The sequence below is a fragment of the Anas acuta genome, chromosome 3, assembly GCF_963932015.1.
Source record: "Anas acuta chromosome 3, bAnaAcu1.1, whole genome shotgun sequence".
Lineage (NCBI taxonomy): Eukaryota > Metazoa > Chordata > Aves > Anseriformes > Anatidae > Anas > Anas acuta.
In genome coordinates this window covers 40,640,832-40,663,034 of record NC_088981.1, presented here as the reverse complement: position 1 = coordinate 40,663,034, position 22,203 = coordinate 40,640,832, and the positions used below count along the sequence as shown (strand labels likewise).

The window sequence follows — 22,203 nt, the reverse complement described above, 5'->3', positions numbered from 1 at the left end:
ATTAAAAGGCTGTCTTTTCTTCCCCTCTCTAAAGGGGCTGGAGAAAAATAGCGTGCTGCTGTGAGCGCGAGGGAGGGCTGGGGATGCCTGGTGGGGCTCCCCCCCGCAGTCTCACTCCCTGAGAAGTAGGACAGCCAGTCGGTTCATTCGAGTGGATGCTCTTGGTTCAATGGGACATTCTTCCCCTAAAAATCCTGGTAAGACTAGAGCCTCACTGGCACGGTGGGGAAGCATTTTGTGCACAGACTGTTTATTTACAGACACTTTCTGGAAAGGGAAAAAAAAAAAAGTGAGAAGAAAGGAAGAAAGTAAAAGGAAAGTAAGGTGCAGAGCTATAAACACGTTTGGGAGTGAAATGCGGCTGGTACAGTCACCTTTTCCATCATATATACCCTCTCCTAAGCTGTTAAAATAACCTTGCCTGCTAAGAACAAGCACTTTGCTAGAGCTTTCAGACCGATTGCTCTACTCTGGTTATTTTCAGAGTATAGGCGGGTGCCTGAAGCCTTTATTCCTGATGAGAACTACAGATGCTGGCCATCTTACCATCACAAAGGCTGCCTCCTCTCTGTGTTTGACGTCAATGAAGCCATCGAGATCTGTGACAGCTACTCCCAGTGCAAAGCTTTCGTCTTAACTAACCAGACAACTTGGACAGGTAGGTCACAGGTGCTGCTGAAGAGGAGCAGCAGCAGCTGAGTCATGCATGCTGGTTGCTTCAAGAGTTTCAGTACCACTTGGGTAGCATGCTGCGCTGGACTGTGGAAGCCACCATTGACAGCAACAAGAGAGAAGAGTTTCTGATGCGTCAATGGAGGTCTTTTGGTCTTTGGTGGGATATTTCCTTGCTTCCCTTCAGAGGAGCTGGTAGACCCAAAGGAGCAGGCAGCAGAGGGCTTTAGGATATGCACCATAGGTTTCCAAACCGCGGAGTTCAAAATTTTATTTTGAAGTACAGCGACAGAGATAACAACAGAAATCTGTGACCTGTTTCTGCAGTTAAATGTGCAGGCCATGCTCCAACATCTGGGTTTACATAAACCTTTCCAATTCATATGGTTGTTGCAGTTTGACACGAAACCAAACAGGTTCTCCCACGCATCTAGCTGGGACTTCCCGGCTGGTGTAGGAGATGTTCTGGTGCTGGTGGGAACCAGTTAGAGGTGGAAATGTCCAGTGCATTTCAGCTGGGAAACTACAGGAACTTCTAGGGGAAAATCCCATTTGCTACCACAACTCATTTTCTTGTCTACCAGAATATGCTTCTTGAAAAGATAAATACACTTTCCAAAAGGTTTGTGGGCCTGGCAGTCTCAGTGTGGTTCCCCTGAAGGCAGCCAGTCTGTGCTGATTAACATCAGTGGAGCATCGATCCTGGCTCATGGCTGCTGAACCAGACCGAGGCTTGTTTCAGGGAGCTCCGCAGCACTCCAAGAAACACAAATGTTACAAGTGTCTGCTAAAAAGAGACATGATTGTGTGTATCAGGTGGATTGGACTAACTTTGTGCTCTTCTGTCGTCATCTCATGAGATAAATCCCCCACTGAAGTCAGCATGAGGTTTTTCTCCTGTGATGACTGGTTGTGCACGTGTGCCCTGTGGACTCTCCCATCCTGTGACTGCTGTGCATCTTCTCCACACACACAGTGCTGTTCTCCTGCTTGAGCAATCTCAAGCAATTCTGGCTAGAGCCAGGTCAATTACCCTACTCCTGTCTTTGAGAGGAAGGGTGGCTGATGTGAGCCAAACCTTGGGAAAGCTGATTTAAGGCCTTGCTGTTCCACAGATTTCAGCATGGCAAATTATTTAGGCTCTGAGACTCATGGAAATGAGTTACATGGAAATTCCTAGGAAGTTTAGAGCAGCTCCTGTCTCAGATTTTGATATTAAAAGCAAATGAGGCATAGCAGCCATATTTCAAGTGTTATTTTTTTCATTCCCTTTCTGTGCCATCCCTGGCATGTGAGCACACGAGTCCCTGCAACGTACAGCATGGAAATTTGGTTAGTAATTGAGGCATCCTGTTTGCCATGTGATACTTCTAAGAAAATAGTGTTATGGGGGCCCCCTAGGGAGGCAGGCTGGGAGTAAAGAGCAACTGTTTCTTCTGAATATTAGAGAGTGAAGGCAGAGGTTGAATAGTTGTGGAGAATACCTCTGTGGCCTTTGCTCCAAGGAATTGCTGTGTCTGGGGGAGAGCAGGTAGATAGGGATGTGAATAAGACGCTGGTTCAGCAAATAAGTACAAGACCTGTACTGCAGCTCCCACGGACAGCAGTGAGTGAAACCTTACTAAAATCAGTCATGCTGGACTTGGCAGGGTGTCTTGCACTGCCAGGGGGTTCTCAATGGATATGGATTTATTTATTTATTTATTTTTGTGTATGTAAATTTATGTAGTAAATGCCTTGCTCCAGAATGTGTAAAAACCCAGAGCTACGAAGTGATCAACAAGAGGTATTTCAGAGCAAGTAATGCTTAATGTATCTTGTGCTGGTCAGTACAGCAAAGATTTGAGTGTGCAAAGATGATTCTGCTCCTGTACAACCAAATGTCTGCCCCTTATTTAAGCCCTGAACCCAGGCCCATTTATATCAGTGGGAGAGTCTTTAAAGACATTTTTTTCTTTAAAGATTGTATTAAATTTGTATTAAAATCTCCAGACCTCTCTTTCCTTTACCTTGTTAGCTTTATGCGGCCATATATTGACCATAATCACATAAGAATAAACATACAGAGCCCAGGAGAGATCAGTGCACCTTGAAGTGAAAGCATTTCAGTTTTATAACAGTTGAAGTAAGAAAGAGGGTGCCTAAATGGTGTACAGGATGATCGTGAATATGAAATGTCAGTACTGTAAAGCAGGTAACCTTTTGCTCATCACTTCTAATTACCTTTTTTTTCCTCCCTCTCCTCTCCTATTCCGTGCAGGTCGGCAGCTTGTCTTCTTCAAGACGGCCTCAAATCATATCTTGCCTGATCCTGACAAGATAACATATGTGAAAGTGACAGACTGACAGCTAAAGTGGCTTGGTCTGATGCGTGAGTGACAAGAGCTGTTTGTGTATAAATATAGGCAGCTGTTATGTACAGAACGGCTGTGGATGGGGAGATAATTGCACTATTACTCATTCTAATCTATAGAGTGCTAAACAAAACTTTAAAGAAATAACCTGCATGACCAGGATGAATGTGCAATAAAACAACACTTTGAAAATGTGATTTTAAAACAAAGCAAAATACAAAATACGATACACTGTTGGGATGTAATTTTGGTTACAAATCAACTGGCAGCTCTAGCTTTTCTAACCAAGGTTAGCATGACCTTTCTGACCTGTCGTGTGTACAGGGATGGAAACTGATCATTTCTAAGAGAAGTCTGTATCCTCTGCATTGATATTTATTTGGGCACGTACAACTGAGTAACTGAAACATATCAGTTTGTAAGCTAAATATCAAAAATTACTGAAGACAATCAGCATTCATGTTAACTTTATCAAATATGCAATAGCAACGTGTTTGTCAAAATGAAGGAATTGGTTATGTTTAGAATTGCAAGACTGTAGCTAATTTTCTTTTTTGCTTCCAATGTTATCACAAAGGTTTGTATTTTTTTAATTTAAAAGAGCCATTTTGTAGGTCTAGCAAATCACATAAGCATATGAATGGTCCCACTGAAAGGCTAGGGACTTACCCAAGTGCTGAGTGCTTTGCTGAATAGGGATAGGCCTAAGCATATGCTTACAATTAAGCCTGTGCTTAAGACTTTTGTTGAATCGAGTCTGAATTGTTCATGAAGCTACATCTTTGACAGACTGGCAAAGCAATCCATCTGGTAGAACAGGACTATTTTATTGAATATCTTGCAGTTATTCATATTTTTTTATCATCAAATCCTTGGTTTTCTAAGGCACCGCTTGCTAATTCTTAGAGTGAATGAAGTAAATGACCTCAATAATGGTAATTGAATGCTAGCCTTAATTCTATATAAAATGCTTTTTATAGGCATGGTGTGTCTAGAGAATTTGCTTTCAGTGAAAGCAATAAAGTAAATGCTAAAGTGACCAATGTCATACTGTTTTGTAGTTTGTACAGCCAGGAAAAAATGTGCTTTTGTTTCTTAAATTGTTTATTTTTGTAAAAAAAATAAAATAAAATAAAAGATAAATACGATCCCTTTCATATTCAGTTTTCTTGTGTTGCAAATAAATGCTGAAATCCAGTGAAGACTTAGCTGTAATGCATTGTAAGTCACATAAGCCTGGGATACTATTTCCAGGAACAAACTGAGGTTGCACCAGTGTCTTCCACGAAGGATGGGTTTAGGAGTGGCTTTATGGGCTTGCCTGTCACAAAGCAAGTGGCCATTATAAAACAACACCTTAGCAACCTTTCTTTCTCTGTGGTTTGAGATATGTCAGCACCAGTCTTTTAACATTAGGAACATTAGGAAGGGGATAGGATGAGAACAAAACCTGAAGTAATTAGCAGTGGTGCTAATTTTTTTTTTTTTCTTCTGTACTTTACCAAGAAGAGAGAGAGAAGGAGGGCAGGAGAGCAGGGAAGCCGGACAGAAGTGTTCATAGCCCTAGTGATTATGCAGGAGGGATGGTCTGATAGTGACATGGTTGGCAGCAGGTCTTGTCTCACCACAGTTTCTCTGAGGTCACTGATACCCTAACGACTTCTGGCAATTCACTGAAGTGACATGCTGTAATGGCCGTAACTCACAAATTATCAAACTACCCGCCGTAATAGCTCAGCTGATTGCGTCGCAGTGCACTTAGGAACCCATCAATCACACTGTGGTAATAAACAAACACTACAGATTCTTCTAAAATTGCTACATAAATCATGCCAACACATACTGCACAGTTCATTGAAGTGATCTGGGTTGTTGGCACTGAGGTGCTGGTATGTATTTGGAAAGTCTTTAACCTTCTGTGATTGCCTTCCCATTAAGTGCTGTACACCATTCCAAAAATACTCAGCATTTAAAAACAATGTGGATAGCTTAACTCCTTTAGCTATGTTCCTAGATAAAATTTATCAACAGTTAAAAGAAAAAAGATATCTAGGGCAATTCCTTAATATTGTAGGCAGGCAACTTAGGATAGTTTCATTTCATCATTTTCTGCACGCCTGAAAAAAACACCTCTGAAGTCAGATTATTTTTTTTTATCTCTGGAATTAAACTTGCCAAACCAATTTACATCAGCTTTTGCAAACAGAGATCAAGTAAGCAAGAAAGAAACGTAGCCATGAGCCAAGAAGCTGGATTCTGGATTACAGCAGTAATCAACTTTATACAGGCAGTTTTATAACTCTTTGAGAGTAAGGCTTTCCAATGGAAATGCTGATTAAAATCTTAATAAGAGAGGCGTGATACTACAGTGAGTGAGTTTAATAGCTGTAATAAGCACTGGTAAAAGTCTGAATTTATGGGGAGAAAGTGTCTTTGGCAGCTGTGGGTCTGATTCAGCAAAGTGCCTGACTGGCGCTTGTGGCACGGAAACCCCTGAGAAGCCACAGAGGAGGAGGCAAGGCACAAAAGAAGCTGGCAGGTCTGTGCCCCTCAGCCTGGGAGCTGTACCGTGTTTTCTGTGGAAAAAGGCATTTCTATCTCTCTCTCCCCCACCCCAACATTTTGACTGCTTTTTACATTTCCTGGCTTATTCCAGCCACAAGGTAGAAATATGAAAGAAGACACCCACACAGCTTTAAATGACTGATGTCTGTGTGCGTGCACGCACATGTGTGTACGTGTACATTTATTTATGTCCGTGTCACACTGAACAGAGATTATTTACCCAGTGAAAAACCAATTGGCTACATACAAAATGAAGTGCTAAACAGGATGTTGAATTCATCTGGAGAAGTGAGAGCTCCATGAAGTCGCAGCTCTCCGTGGGCTGTGCTGAGCACTCATTCCAGACTGGGGCTGCAATGCCCTGGCCAGGCTGTAGCTCAAAGCACCTCCAAGATGTGCACGTGGTCCCTGTGCTGGTCCCTTGAAGGGGTCACGCTGTCCCCGGTGCTGGGAACAGATTTTAGGCAATGCAGCAGGCGCTGCTCAGCATCACCTCTGACCTGACATCCCGAGGGATGTAGTGGAGACGTGCTAAATGCATGGATGGAGCCACTGGCAGCTGCGGTATGTAACACTGCCCAGGAAGACATGGAGGAGAGGCCTTCCCACCACCGAGAGACCAGTGGGACTTGCCTACCTGCTTGGCAGAAAAGGGTGCTACCATCTTCCAGTGGTCAGGCCCTTTCAGTCTCCTGGGAAATAAAATTGCCTTATGAGTTTTGGTCTTTGCTTAGACCAGACTAAAAATGTGTTCTATTTTCCCGTATCATTTGTGAGCCTACTGTTATCTCTCTGGTCATTTCACAACGCTTTTCTGCCAATTCCAATGTGCCTTTTTTTCAGTAGAATGCTGAGGTCTTGTGTATTCAGCTCTAGAAACTGAGGTTGTTAAAACAAATCTAAGAGAAATCTGTAGTGAAATTTGCAACAGGACTATGAGTGTTCATCACCCTGGTAGAAAGCCTGAAAACAAAAAAGCCTGAAAGCCTGTGTTATCAGCTGAGGAGCTCAGGTAAGTTTGTATAGGGAGTAAAGGGGGTTAGATGTGCAGTGCAAAGTCAATGAAAACTTCAGATATTCTTCCAACACAAAATAAAGGAGTTTAGTGCAAGTACTGCTGCCTAATTTACTTTTCCCTGCCTCTTCCTGCTTCACAGAGGTGTTTTACTTAGTGCTGCTTGCAGTCGTGACCACCAAGTTTCCCATAAGATTTGTAAGAAGGCAGGCAGAGTGGGGTGCAGGACATCAGCTCACCGTGAAGCCAGGTCTTCCTATGAACAGCTACTGTATGTGGTGTGGTAATCGCTGGGGATCACTGTCCTGGAGGAGAACCTGACCATAGTAGGTCCACAGTGCATGGTGAAAAAGTCATTCTGCTTCTGAAATCGGCCCTAACAGACCACTTTTACCACAGCTTACAATAAGTCAGTGCAAATTCATGTTTATACCAGGTGAACAAAGGTATAGACGTGGTTAACCAGTCAGTTCTGGACAAGTATCCTGAAGGATGAAGTTACCCATGGGGGCTCTCTGCCATGGTCATGGAGCACTTCCTGCAGAGCTACACTGCTGCTGTCCCACACCCTGCTGCAACAGCCAGTGGGGGGTATGTGGGAGACATGCATTGCAGAGACAATTAGAGAGGCAAAAATACATACCATTACTCCACTTCAACTAGTTGACATGGGGTGCTGACCCTATTAATGCTTATAAGGCCCCGTGACTTCAGGCACGGCTACAATTTAGAGCAAATAAGACACTTTTATAGATAATAATTTAGATTAAGAAAAGTATTTAAAGAAATTGTAATTCAAAGCATTACAGGTGATAGTGAACAACCAGAAATCATGTTATGTTGCCTGTCAGAGAGGCATACATGAATACAGGGGTGTTGAAACTTCAATGTAGAGCCTTTTCTTGTGTTTATAGCAATAATTTCTTCAAAGACTAAATAAAACCTACTACCAGAGAACAACAACAACAAAGGAAAAAATGCAGCAGCAATTTTATCCAGGTAATCACATCTCTAACTTTTGGGTCAAAATGTGAAACACTGTTGAAAGAAGCCAGACAGATTTGAGTTGAAAAGACTCAATCAAAATCTTCATCAATCAATCGCAGAAATAAGAAATTAGAACTCAAAGAAGAGGAAGGTTTGTGAAAAGCATGCAGTATATGAAGACTTTACAATCATAGTCTGTTTAATATTTTTGAGATGCAATCATCTGATTCTTTTTAAAAGACAGTGTGTTTTTCTCTTACGAGTTTTAAACTAGAGTGAGATGCATCAGGCTGACTCAGGCTGACTGCCTCTGAGAGCTCCCAGTATGTGTAGGGTCCATACCCATCCTTCAGCCTCGTGGACTTTAGCATTTTAACTCTGACAGGTAAATTGTTTGCAAGTAACTACAAGTATTTCTTTTCAAGCTGACATGGAAGGTTTTAAGAGCTGCCTTTTAAAAATGCGAAGGAAGCAAAACATCACATCTCTTCTCTTTGTAGTTGCATGTGGTCAACAATTGCCTTTGTTTAATAGGTGCCCCACTTCCCCATGTAAGCTGAAGGGAAATATAATTCAGTAGGAGCCATCCTGATTATGAAAGTGTCTTTGATGTCAAGCCAGAGGCCAAACAACACATTTATTAGGAATTGTGGCTTGTAAACAAAAAATCCCTGCTCACCACAGTTTTTTAGCAAATGATTGTGAGGCTAAGAAGGAAGACTAAACTATCCAGCAACTACTTGAAATGATAAAGCCAGAATCTGATCTTACTTAGCTTGATTTTACCAGGGTAATTCAGTTAATCTTTGATTTATGTTCTCAAAAAACAGAATCAGACTGTTAGATGAGCAGCTATGGAGTAGGAACTAAATAAAACCTGTCCCTTGAATCTAAATGCTTTGACCACATAAGTGGGGAAAAATACGTTGATTTTTCCCCTATATATGTACACATACATGTGTATGTGCACATGTGTAGGTTTCCATGAGGGATAATTATGACCTTACTCTTAAGGTGGAAGCTTTAGCAAGACTAAACATATTAAAGACACAGTATTCAATAAATAACCTCAGGAAAGGAGTAAGTAACATATTTACACTTACTGTTTAACAGGTTTAAAGTCATCCTCATTTATCATCCTTCTGCTGAGTTCAAGTACGTCCTAACAACAGTTCAATTTTCAACATTCAGAAGTACCCAGCATGTATGAAGATAACGTTTCAAATTAGTATTTACAAATTGGAGCTTCTATAAATACACTAGAAGGAATGTGAAGCAGCCAGTCAGACAAACAGATGACCGGGGGCACAGCGGCAGTTTTAGAAGTGTATGTACTTCACGTTTCATACAAGACCTTGGCTTTGTGTGAGTTCGTGACCTATTAAAACCTTGTATGACCTATTAGCAGATCTTACTTCATTCTTGGACACAAGCTACTGATCTGATCTACTAATGAACACTACCGTTTTTACATATTTTACCATCCCAGCCTGTAGTCCCAAGAGTGGCAAACCCAATGCCTGTTTCAAGAATGAAAACACTTCAATTAAACATCAGGTTTTCATCTGTATATGGCTCTGATTCCTGATTCAGGATGAAAGTTAGATAACAGATCTTAAGCGGACAGAATACTACATAGGCAAAAAATAATGTCTGCTTTGTTGTATAGGCAATGAGTTTGCAAACAGACTGCATATTCCTCCTGGAGAATTAATGCTTAATGACTTAGGCTGTGGGTCAAGGTGGCAGATGTGAAAGAAATTACATTTTGCTGCCTTATATTGCAACATATGTTTCATGACCTATAATTATTCTGATATATGGTTCATTTCTAAAGACCAAGCTCCTTGAATCATGTGGTTACATAAGAACAGACTTCTCTTTGGTTCCTTTTAGCAACTACTAAAAAGTGTGAATAAAAGAGAACTGTATGAGTGTAATATTACTCATACAGTTCAGAAATCATTGTAGTTGTGGTGCAACTGATTCAATTGACTAAAATTAACAGTAATTCCCAAGTGGATGCTGATAGTAAGCAAAAACAATACAGGATGGCAAATATATATAATTCTAACAGTACTCAGAAAGGGATATGGGAACTACATAACAGAGATACCATTTATGTAATAAATATTGGCATGGTGGTCAAAATTCAGTGTGGTGGAGAAACAAGTATGCAGTACCAAAATCCCACTCTAAATGTCAGGAACAGATTAACTCTTACCTCCCTGCAGTCACCAGCCCATGTACTATCAGTTCTCAGTTTCTACAGTGCCTTGCAATTTATTTTTGCCTGAGCCTCAGTCTTCCAGTTCTAGCTCACAGGTAGTGGCCTCCTTGTGTGTGAAATTCCAGCAACTCAGTAACAGACCAGCCGGCCTTGGTTCTTGCTTTGTGTTGCAGTTTACTCACCGAAGTAGCACAGAACATGCCTTCAGCTTGCTTGGAATAAATTTCTTAACGACCAGTGTTCCTAACATAACTTACTGTAGACTGCTGACAAAAGCTACCTTTCTGCTATGACGAGATAAGCCACCCTCCAATGCCATCTAGTGATGCTGACAGAATTTGATCAAAAATCTAGATCTTGTGCTTTCCAAATAACCACTGTGCATGTGTATTTTATGGTTCTTATGCTTTCATAGCAAACCAGGAACAAATTTTCTTCAACCAGTTTCAGCTGGCTAATTTCCTCAGGTAATTTACTATGCTATTAGTATATTACATTTTTTTATTCCTTCCCAATTGTTTGATGCTGTAAAAAGCCATAGATTCTGCCTCAGCTGGCAACCTGGAAAGAAGTCATTTGATGCCAAGCGTCCACATCTTCCATGTTCTGTGCCATTGATACAAACTCTACCAAAGGATCATGTGATGCTCCCTGTTCAATACCTTCTGAGGGGCATGAATCTCACTTTTAAAGCAGAGGTCTGAGTGTAGAGTCCTACAGAAAAATAATAATAATTTTAAAACTACACATTATTTATTGTAGCAAACCAAATATGAATGGCATAAAATTTCTGTTGCCTTACCCTCTTGAATTGTTGAGGCTCAGGCTGATAAGATTTCATAGAGCCACAGAAAATCTGAGGAACGGAACATGGAGGGGATGAAGGAAGGAATGGCAAATTTGCTGTGTTTAATGTATTGGACACCATCTGTATTTTATTCAAATAGGGTTATATGTTTTGTGAAAATAAAAACCAGCCCCATGAGTCAGTATGTGCAAGGCAGTCACTTGAATATCTATAATGGGAAACATGTTTTAGGTTGGAAGTTGCAAAGGGAAATCAAATGTTTGAAGTGTCAAAGTTGGAAAAATATAAAATACGCCTGACACCGTAGCTATTGAAGCCAAAATGAATAAATCATCATCTCAGGAAAGAAAACCCCACCAAGCTCTTGGCTATAACCTTCATTTTCCTACACTCAAATAAAATTACATACAACCTGATAATTTAACCAGACTTGTCAATAAGAACTGATGGCTTCAACAGACACTATCACTTCATGATTCAGTGTAGACTTCAGAAGCATCCAGTATATTATCCAAGAAATAAATTTAATGTCAAACTTTTCTCTTTAAGTTGATAGATAGAAGAACCTTACGCAGTGGAGCTGATGTAAAATATGTCATATTGCAGAGCATTAGGGTAAAATGAAATTAATGCCAGCTTGGTAATTTATTCCCTATGTACGGCCTTTCCTGAGCAGTTATATAAGAAGTATTTTAGTATCTTTCTAAGTAGGGCAAGCATGACTTCCAAGAAGGAATTTGAGAGAAACTTTGAGGTTACAATAATAGGAGCCTGAGTTTACACTCCCATTTCTGTTATAGCCTCGCTGTTGATTCTGGTCAAATTTTAATCCATTTTTTTCTTCACGTTAAGCTCAGTGTCAGAAATGTGTTTTGTGAACACCATAGTACTTAGTTGTGCCAGTTTGGGGAAAGTTATTGGGACATAGTGTTTTCTGGCTTTGTGTGCTTCAGGGTTTTATTTATAAAAAGCAAATAGCCTGATGGAAAGATGAGAATATTGACTTAGCTGCAACCTGACATGCAATAATTTGAGCAGACTGAGGACTTTCATTTAGTGGATGGCTACATACCTATTTGTTTATCTGTCAGAGGGGAATAGTCCCTGGAAACTGCAAATCAAAATAAAATCTCATTTTTACTTGCTGAGAATAACCCAGCTGGCTAAAAATAAATTAACCATTCTAAAGCCTGTGCTGTGCAGAGCCTGAGGTGAATGCACCAATGAGATAAAGAGTGATCAGCACTAGATTCAACATCCTGAATCTCTCTTTCACTGTGGCCCTACACAGATGTCACAAAAGGCTTTCTTTATATATTGGGGTGCTGCACAAGTCTCAATGGGTCGTCGTGCCCTCAAGGAGCTGTCAGAGTTCTCCACCTACTCCTTGCTCTCTAATTTCCTTCTCTCTCCCACCTGTGACCCACAGTGAGCACTGCAGCTTTCTCAGCCCTGGTTTTACATTGTGAGCATGCTGCAGCTTCATCACATGAATAATTTAGAGCTAAGCTGGACTTCCTTTGAATGTTGCCCAGAAAGAAAACTGGACAAATGACACAAAATCCAGCAACCTTCTTCACACTGAGCATTACTTAGCTTTCCATAGGTCCTGCTGCCTTTCAAAGGATCACGTGAAATTAGTTATTCTTTACTGCGATCAAGAATGGCATAACTGTGGTCACACTGAGTCTGTTGTTCAGGCAACTTCCATCTACTCTGAAATGCCCCTGACGTGTCTGACCACAAAGCCAGCCACCCCATCTGCACCATCTGACAGTGGCCAACAACTGACCCTGAGGGAAAGACCCAGAGTAAGCACAGACCTGGCCCTTCTTTTGACACTTTCCTACTCTCTGTCAAGCTGCACTTCAGGATTTTCGCAAGGTTAAATTATTAAAACAACTCCAGTCTTTCTCTATAAGAGCATCATATTATTTGTCTTGGTAGCTGTGGTAGATCCAGTATCTCCCACCTTGAAAATAAACTCCTCAGCTTTGGCTTGATGCACATACAGCAGCAGGAAATCGTTATTCTGGGAGTGAATGCTTTTCTATTGACATGGTATCTTAATTAAATCTACAAATGGAACATGTCTTTGGTGTTTTCAGTAATTTCTTTCCTCTGTGAATTACTTTCAATATTTGTTTGTTCGTCAGCCAGAAATGTGGTCCAAGGGATGTTGGAAACAATACTCAGCTTAGAATCTTGATATTAGCACATACAGTCAACACAAGGACATCAAAACCATATATTTAGCTAAGCTTCAGCCTCTGCAGAGAAGGTAGGGCTTTTCACCATCCTTGAAGATTAATGTAAACCTCTTGCAGTGGATGGTATTGATATGTGTATATTGGAATTTTTTTATTACTCACCTCTTGAACTGTTAGTCAGGAAAGTTTCCTAACGTACCCCTGCTGATGGAACCAAAAAGGTGTAACACTGCATTCTTTATGACATATATTACTATTATATGGATCTGGACTAAGCACTAAATTCCTGATTTTAGGAATAGTTTATAAAAATAAATAAGGCAGATTCAATTCTACATAATCCAGTAGTGCAGGATCTCCAGTCTCTGTTGTTAAGTTCTGGTTCAAAATTACCTTGCTGACTGTATAAATTATAGGTTGAACTAATTCAGGAATGTTTACGTAACTGAACATAAAATTTGGACTATTGCTTTCAAATAACCGTGTGTATATGAAATATCTAATGTGTTTATTTTCTTAACTTTTCTTTTAGATAGCTGATTTCCCATCAACATTGCTGTTAAATTCAATGTTTGGACCGCAAGTTTTTAAGTATGTCCAAAATCTTTCTTTTGAGGTCACCCGTTAATCATACTTACTAGAAGACACGTGTATGCATAAAATAGCTATTGTTTTCTAATCTCCAGTTGCACTTAATATGATAAACTTGAAAAGCCCAGTGATCAAAGGTATTAATTACTGTTACATACACTCAATACCACCTTTGCTCTAAACAAACACAGATCTGATCCTCTTTTCAAAATGTATGAAAATTTTATGAACAATTATTTATCTTTAAATGTCTGAGTTTCAAAGACACATATAGTCATCCAGCTTTCTGGTAATTGTAGAAGACCAGTAAGAAAAAATACAAGTAGCCAAGGAACTGCACAAGCTGAGATTCCTTTACTTTTGAGAATGACTTGTGCCCTATCTTCAGACCAGAAAAACGTTTGCTAAATAACGCAGGAGTGCAGAAGAGAAAGGAGAGAGACAAGCCTGTCTGGCTTCCCTAAACCATTATGTTCACTCATGGGACTCAACTCAAAAAGCTTACTGCTGTCACATGAGATGCATGAGAGGAAAAGGAGGCTTAAAACATTCACAGTACAGCTTCTTTAACTCGCTTTTCTTACTCCTTTCAGTTTCTTGCTCTATACCATTATACAATATCATTCATAGAAAGCATTTCTATGTGAACTGATGGCTGAAGTCTATTTTATCATGAAAGGTCAAATTCCTACTGCCAACCCATCCTTTCTGGACTGGACTGTAAAACGAGGGCTCCTCATGCAGCCTTTGCTCTCTGGCTAGCCCTAGCCCAGTACAAACAAAGCCATTGACTTCAGCAAGCCTGCTTGTATGAATAAGCCCTGTAAGATACAGTCTGTACGTTCCAAATTGCTTCTTTTTTTGTGCCATTCACACCAGGGATTAATATCTGTGGGGGGTTTTTGTGAAACCTTCACCCTCTTGCCCTTCCAAAGTCCAGCAGTAGCTGTGACTTCGAAGAAGCAGCTAATTTTTTATTATTTTATTTTATTTTATTTTATTTTATTTTATTTTATTTTATTTTATTTTATTTTATTTTATTTTATTTTATTTTATTTTATTTTATTTTATTTTATTTTATTTTATTTTATTTTATTTTATTTTATTTTTTAAATCCGTACAGCCCCTTTGTGAAACAGCCCTTTAGTTTACCATGAAAATTTTTGTCTAGTCCTCAATATAAAATCTCCAACTGCCTTTCTTGGAATACTCTTGGAAGGGCTGAAAGCCAGCGCTTTGCATTTCCCACTGCCAGTCGATACTTCTCTGCCCTCTGTCAACATTACAAAATTGCAGAATGGCAGTGGCTGTGGAATACAAGTTGTCCATGAGCTCACCTAAGAAATGACGCACTGAATATTCATTTGTTCCCTATTGCAAAATGTCATTTTTCCATGAATACTGCTTGAAGCAGTACAGAGAATACATTTGCATAAACCATTTGTTAGAAACAGAAGACTCTTTGTGAAGAACTATTAAGAAACCACATAATCTACTTTTCTGTTCTTATGCAAGTTCCAGGGAGAACACAGAGCTCCTTTGTAAACAGAATCTAAATACAAGTGCTGGGTATGTTTTTTCTGCAATCAAGATTCCATAAATAATAAAATTGGAGTTCAAAACCAGAAGTACCTGAAATTGTTAAATGTAATGTTAATGATTTCCTGGCAGTAGTTGAAATTCAGAAAGTTTAACACTACTAATATACACACAATTTTGACCGAGTTGAACTCCCCCTCCCCAGTTCTGCTAAATAAAGCTGTAATTAATCTGCAGTAGAAATTTTGGTATCTCCAGTTCCTGGGGAAAGCATTTTTATAATACATCAGGGGAAGCTGATTCTGTAAATTCAGTTGTGGGTTTTAATAGCCTTCATAATTCATTGCTGTCTCAATGATTTTCTGCTTTTATTGCCCGTCTGAGCCCTTTTGTCTAGATAGGTGGCCTTGAAGGTTGCTTTTTTTTTATGATACCACCTTTCCTCCTTAACGTTTCATTGCCCTTCTCCAGTAGCTGATCTCGTGCACACTTAGAGAGGCCCTCCACCACCTCCACGATCACACAGATTGGGAAAAGTAAGCCAGATAAGTCAAGGCAAACAAAGCCCAAGTGTGGCACACTGAGCAGCCAAAGAGATTACCGCTCATGCGATTAACATCTTTTCATGCCCCTTCTCCCACTGCAAGATGGTCTTGTTTCCTTTTCATTGGACAACACAGTTCAAGTATTTACTTGTTGCACTTCCCTGCAGTGAATTACTTGGGAGGTTCTGCCATTTCCTGGGAGCCCTTCTGTGGTTGGAAAGATGCAGGGGCAGTGCTGCGCAGTGGGAAAACTCTAGCAAAAAAAGGGCTTTGAACATGTTTTGCTAGGCAGTCTAGGCAGGGAGCACATTAATGTAATCACTTTCTGTTTTACTAATGGATAACTCCTAGTCTGTAAAGAAATATGAAACCTTTGCAGATAACACATGCCCTCAACATACAGTGACTGCCATTTGGATTAATACTATGCAGCCAGTTACCTGCAATTATTATCATCAACAGTCATATGGGCTAATTACATTTCACCTTTACTCGGGGTGTATTGATGCCCTGCCAACACTCATTTACACCAGCCAGCCCTGCTTGGTGCTGGGTGCCTCCTGACACCACCAAAACCAAGGTGCCCCGCTGTTCCTGGGGTAGGGTTGAACCTGGCTGCAAGCCCACACCACTGTGTCTTCTGCGCTGGATTTTCCAGCCGATTACCTCCTACGATTCAAATGGAAAATAAATAAATCAACATTTCTGTTGATTTGTAGGCAGCAACAAATGCAGGAGGTCTCATTTAAACCATGCAATCATTGCAATTATCCTCATTTCAGTCTGTATAACAACGTTGTATACTCGCACAGTTCTAGACTCAGCACACACGAAATCCCCATGAGGTTACAGTTTCACAACAGGCTAAACCCAAGCGTAAGTAGACAGAAATATTCCTCACTGCCCACTCCTTACGGTGCAACCCAGACTTGAGAAAAGTCAAGATCAAATCCTTAATCCATCAACATCTCAGTTAATTATGGAAAATAGTCCTCAGTCAGAAAAAGGAATGAAGACCTCTCAGCAGCTATAGGCAATGGTATTGGTCAAATTCTGGGAATGTCTTCCCCGGATTTTAAATGAATTTATTTGCTTCACACCTGTTTGGTGTTTGCTTTCCATAATGTTTGTGTGATTAGACTTTACTGGCTCAAATATTTGCAGCAAGTGGATTACTGGAAAACTGGAGGAAATACATTTCAAAGTAAACATGAAATTATTCCTTCCGGATGTATTTGTTCACACATTCAGTGCAGAAGCAGAGCCAAACCAATCTGAGGTCATTTGGCCGTTTTTCTCCAAGCAGCACAACCTGAATGCAGCTTACCAGTGACTCCAGCCAAAAATTAAACGCGTATCTGATTAACCGGACTGAGCTGTGTTCAACTTGTATATATTCAGAAAAGAGTCTACTTTCATCAAACTGAGTCTTGAGGGCTTGCTGCAGTCCCGAGTGAAGCTGAAGGCTGTTTTTCCTGTGGGATTTGTACTCCAGGATGTGGAGTGCATCCCATGCCTGCCTCCATCTCCTCTTCCTGCACCTCTTGCCCCTGCCAGTGTGTGCCAGCTCATGGTGAGGACATGTTTAAGTCCATCCACCAACCTCCCCAACCAAACTAACCAAGGAGCAACACAGTGAAAATCCGAATAGTATTTGGTGGAAATAGGAAGCATTTAATTTTAGCTTACGTCTGATCATGCTCTGGAGGGTTTGGTAAATTCCAAATAGAAAGCACGTAAGATAATCACAAGCAGTAAATGCCAAATGGAAAGCATGTTAGATAATCAGAAGCAGGTTTAAATGTTTTAAAATGCATTGGCAGCAATATCAGTATTTTTTTTGTATGCGTGTGATCATTTGTTCACTATTATTATTATTATTATTTTTCACAAATTGATTTCAATATATAGTGAAAGAAGTATTTATTTTATTCCCTGAAGTTTTTTCCACAGCAGATGAGCTTCAGATGCACATTTTTTCTTAGCAGAATACCTCTGTATTTTGGCACATAATGGCTCATTCAGTACCAGTCAACAAAGCTGATTTGGTAACTGATGGTGCAGGCAGAGAACAGAACAATTAAGTCTGAGGTTAATAGGAAAGGCATATACCATGTATTTATTCTTCCATCTGTCTATAGAACTGAGAACTTGAAAACAGCTGTGCATTTTAGGTGAATTATTTACTTTTGGGTAGTAATAACACTTCGTTTAGCATCCATGTATTCCACAGTTAGCATCCATGCTGGAATGCAACAGCGGGCCAGGTCATAATGTTTTCTTTTTACAGTGTTAATATGCAAGTCTGGGACAAATTGGGTGGCTTCAAACAGGGCTGTGGTGGTCTGGAGGCTTTATTTTGAAAAAATGCATGCTGTTCAAAGCTCTCATTTTTGTTCCGTGTTTATGAAATACACTGACTGAGCTTCAGAATACTCACTTTTAAGATGGTAAAATTCTGATCAGTTTTAAAGGTTTGTTAATTGTGGCTTTCTGCCTGCTTCTGTAAAGTCCCAGCAAGAATGCAGTTTTTCTGCTGGATCCTTGAACTGATGGCTGTCACTTGGCTTTTCGGGCTGAGATTTTTGAAGTGATTATTGCAGCCAGACACCTAACTGTCACATGCTAGGAAGCCATTCCCTAAGCTCTTCTGAAAATTTCAGTCCTTCCAATAACATCAAAATGTGGGTTTCTATGTGGACCAGATGAAATTACTCTACAGAATATCTGCATAACAAATGGGTAAAGGGCAAGTCTATTCTCATTTTGTGCACGATTGCTCTTCTGGCTGTAGAGACATGGAATCAGTGGAAAAAATTTGGATAGCCAGTTGGAAAACTCAGTCCTGCATATTTTTCTAAAAATAAATGATTGCTCTTTAGTAGAGAAAGAGGAAAATATGAAAATAATCCTTATATTCAAAGTAGGCTATATGTCTCTTTTCATAGATTTTCTTCTGATCTTTATGTTGCCCTTATTCCATATTTATATTGATTTAAAATTGTATCTGCATATTCCTCCTTTCATAAATATGTTAATTGGACATATATTTGTACTGAGAAAGGAATTACTAAAAGAAAAAAAAATCCAAATGTTTTATATACTTTGTGGTATGCTGAAGTGGGGGGGATTAATATGATCCCCAAGCACAAGAGGTTCTGGCAAATAGGATTATAGAATCATAGAATGGTTTGGGTTGGAAGGGATTACATGCTCTGCCCTTCGAAACCCAAACCGGGCACATGAAGTTTTTTGCAGAATGGATGTCGGGCCAGGGCAGAAGGTTTCATGAGCTCTTGCATCCATTCTTTCTTTCTGGTCTGTCTTGTGTCCAATATAAGGTGCTGGCAGCCAGCAAGTTGCTGCGTATCGTGCAGGAGCACTAACTTGTTAGATGAGTGTTGATTCCAGACTCAGTGTTCCCTCAGCTCTCACTTGTGACAGTGATTGCCAAAGTTAGTGGTGAATTAGATAATGTGGGAGGAACAAGCATAAAGTACTCCTTTGAATTCCTTCAAAATTTTTGAGCAGTGACACATCATATGGCCTTATGTTCTTTAGATAGCCTAAGGCCATGCATTGGCTAGGGAAGAATGCAGAGTCATTATTTCTCACTCTGTTTTCAGGCATGAAACTAAAATGTGACATGTGCCAGAACTGAAGAGTTCATTTCTTGAGCAGTAACCAGGGCCTGGTGAAAGACTAAGTTAGCAGAGTGGCTACAGTTTGCAGGAGGCCACTTCCAGGTCTTAAGAGAAGAAGACAGGATGAGAGGGGCAGAGTGGCAGCTGTGCTGTTTTTCAGGAAAGTTTAAGACAGTGCTCTGGCACAGAGAGAGGGAACTGCTGGAGGCACCTCAGCCCAAGCACTTAGGGGGCAATTGCCTACGCGCTGCTTGAGCCTCACCATTCCTGAAGCCACTGGCTCTGATGGGGTTATACCTGTGCCACACAGAAACATGTAAAGCTGAGGAGGATCCAAACCTGCCTGTTAAGCCAGTATTACTGATGAAGGCTTGGGAAAAAACAACCCATCCAAAATGAATTCATCCACGATATGGATCCAAGGTGGGCGGAGCCATCACACGAAAGCAGTAGGTAAGTTTATTTGACAATAATTCATTCTAATATGCCTGAGATACCCGTGATATTTAACACCTGAACAGAGTAACTGACACCTTGATGTGATGGCATCACCTTGATTTCAGGGCATCCCTTCTTCCATTTAAATTGATTCCTTTTCCAGTCATTGATCTGTCTTGGAATCCTTTTTAAATTCATGTGAGTTTTATTAAATGTTGGGTAATATGCGACCCTATCAAGTGAATGCAGTGTCCACTTGGGAGACTTTTGTTCTATTCAGGCCTTTGTTGACATGCAGCAAACTCTGCTGTGGGCTGCCGGGGGGTGGGCAGCCCAGGCTGAGCCTCACTGTGATTGATTTGCACAATAGGAACAAAAATATTCCTGAAACTCTGAGATCACTCAACTCTTCCTGCCAGACTTCCATGAAATATAACATGCAATCAATTTAGCTTACAGCCAAATTCTCCCCTTTCAGCCCCCTCTTTCCTTTGGTGTGTCAGTGAAGATAAATGAAAGAAGCAATAAGGAGTACAAACAGCAGTAGCAACGAAAGCAGCAATTGCTTGTGTAGGGGGGACTTGTGGTGCCAGGCCAGAGCAGAACCCACAACAACTTGACCAAACACAGGAATGAATGAAAGGTCCTTTTGAAGGGGCAAAAGAAAGACTGCGTTGACCTCTTGGCAGAAAGAGGAAACTTCAAAGGGTTTACAACAGTTAAAAGACCCAGCTATATGCAGCAAAAATGACTTGCATTGGATGCTAACACAGTGAAACTAAACAACCTCAGAGTAAGAGATATAGCAGAAGGTAGAGTAGAAGGGGTCTATTTTCCGCTAGCCACTGGAAAAATGTGGAAAAGGCTAATTCTGGCAGTTTGGTGTTGGGCGTAGGATTCTTTTCAAAGCTGTACATGTGAGGAAAGGAGAGAAATTTAGAAAGAGCTCCTAACAGACTCGGAAAAGTTAGGCACATGTTTTCTTTTCATTTTTTCTCACCAAGAAATGTTCTCATCATGTGCTTCTTTTGGAAACATTTGGCAGTTCCTTAGGTATGACAGAAACTATGTTTGAGGAAGTTAGAACTAATGAAATGGGGTATTTAAAGAGAAACCTTCTGAATGATCTGAGTGTTGTATATGATTTATGAAAACTATATTAAAAAGGGGAAAAAAGTGCTAATTGCCTGAGATAGTTGCATTCCACTGTTTTTCTTCACCTGGGGTTCAGGTTTTTTACTTGCTCAGTACAGCTTGGAAAGTATTTAATCACACGTGTAGTTTTAAGCATGAGAGAGGGAGCTGCTGGCTGCAGGGAGACTGTGTTCAGCGTTAAGCAAGTGCATAAAACCCTTTGCTAGACTGAGGTCTTGAAGGGCTCAGTCTCCGAATTCCAAGGATTTGAGAGCAAGAAAGTCACAGCACTTCAATGAACAAAGACTTACCTCCTTAATCTACTCTAGTTGGGAAAGATAAGACCTCAAATAGAATCTACTTCAAGACTAGATTACACATTAAGATAAGCATAATATGATAAGGAAGAACTGACACAGCTTCTGTAAGGGCAAATTGTGCTGCTCTGTCTTTCAAGAATTCCTTGAAAAAGTGCATAAAATAAGGGATGAAATGAACCTTTTGAACATAATTTATATGGAATTCCAAACTGCTTCTGATCAGATTTTTTATTTGAACTATTTTGGAAAAAAAGAGATTTAATGCAATTTGTCAACAAATGATTCTGAGTCCGTATCAGTGAAAGAGGATCATAGACACTCCCAGACATACTTGTTTTCAACCAAAGCATTCGTTCTTCCATCCATCTATCAGCATTCTGGCAGCTCTAATGAAAAGTAGTATGTGTTAGAAAATATAATAAACTTCTCATTATCGTAATGGCCTTTGATCTAACAAGGTTCCCTGAGGAAACAGATATGAATCATTGTGAGTATTACAGTTTAATGAATATGCCTTTCCAAAATAAACTAACAAAGAGATGGATTAGAGAAATACTTTATAGAAGTAATATCTCACTATAATAATGATTTAATAGAAAATTAGGAATGATACATTTTCAGTTGCACCACAGTTCAGTTTTGGATGCCTTAATATAAATTGTCTTGGTATGAATAGGAAGCGTCTGGAGAAGAATAACAAAACCAGTTAAAGTTATGTGAAGATTCACGTGAGTGATTATTTCAACTACGGGCATTTGACATCCAAAAGACAAGGTTAACAAAATATCAGCAAAATATGCAAAATATGCTTTCTTAAGTTTAAGCTTTGGCATGCCCACATTCAAATTAGTGGGCTTCTTATGTGCTTAAACTAAGAATATGCCTTCCAGATGCATGGGCTGTCCTATTCAGCCTGAGAGATGGGAACACATTTTCATATGAGCCATTGACATTATTTTTTATAGCTACCTTCCACACCACAGTAGTCTACAAGTCCCTTGTATTCACAGCCCATGAGCTGAAAACAACTGGCTTAGATGGGACTTAAAGGTGGTTTCAAACACACAATATTGAATATCAATTCAAAGAGCAGCCATCCGTTTCTTTCATCTTTACTCCACCACAGAAAAATCAGAAGGCTCCAGATGCAA

The 22,203-nt window shown here is 40.1% G+C and overlaps 1 protein-coding gene across 1 annotated transcript in view; it reads left to right on the top strand.

Annotated features, from left to right (window-relative positions):
* Positions 1-4,174, top strand: part of PKDCC (protein kinase domain containing, cytoplasmic) — a 33,738-nt gene extending 29,564 nt beyond the window's left edge. The window contains exons 6-7 of the mRNA XM_068676747.1: positions 485-658; positions 2,933-4,174. Coding sequence (XP_068532848.1) covers positions 485-658; positions 2,933-3,018 — 260 coding nt within the window. The 3' untranslated portion in view covers positions 3,019-4,174. The remainder of the gene's footprint in view (positions 1-484; positions 659-2,932) is intronic.
* The last annotated feature ends 18,029 nt before the right edge of the window (positions 4,175-22,203 follow it).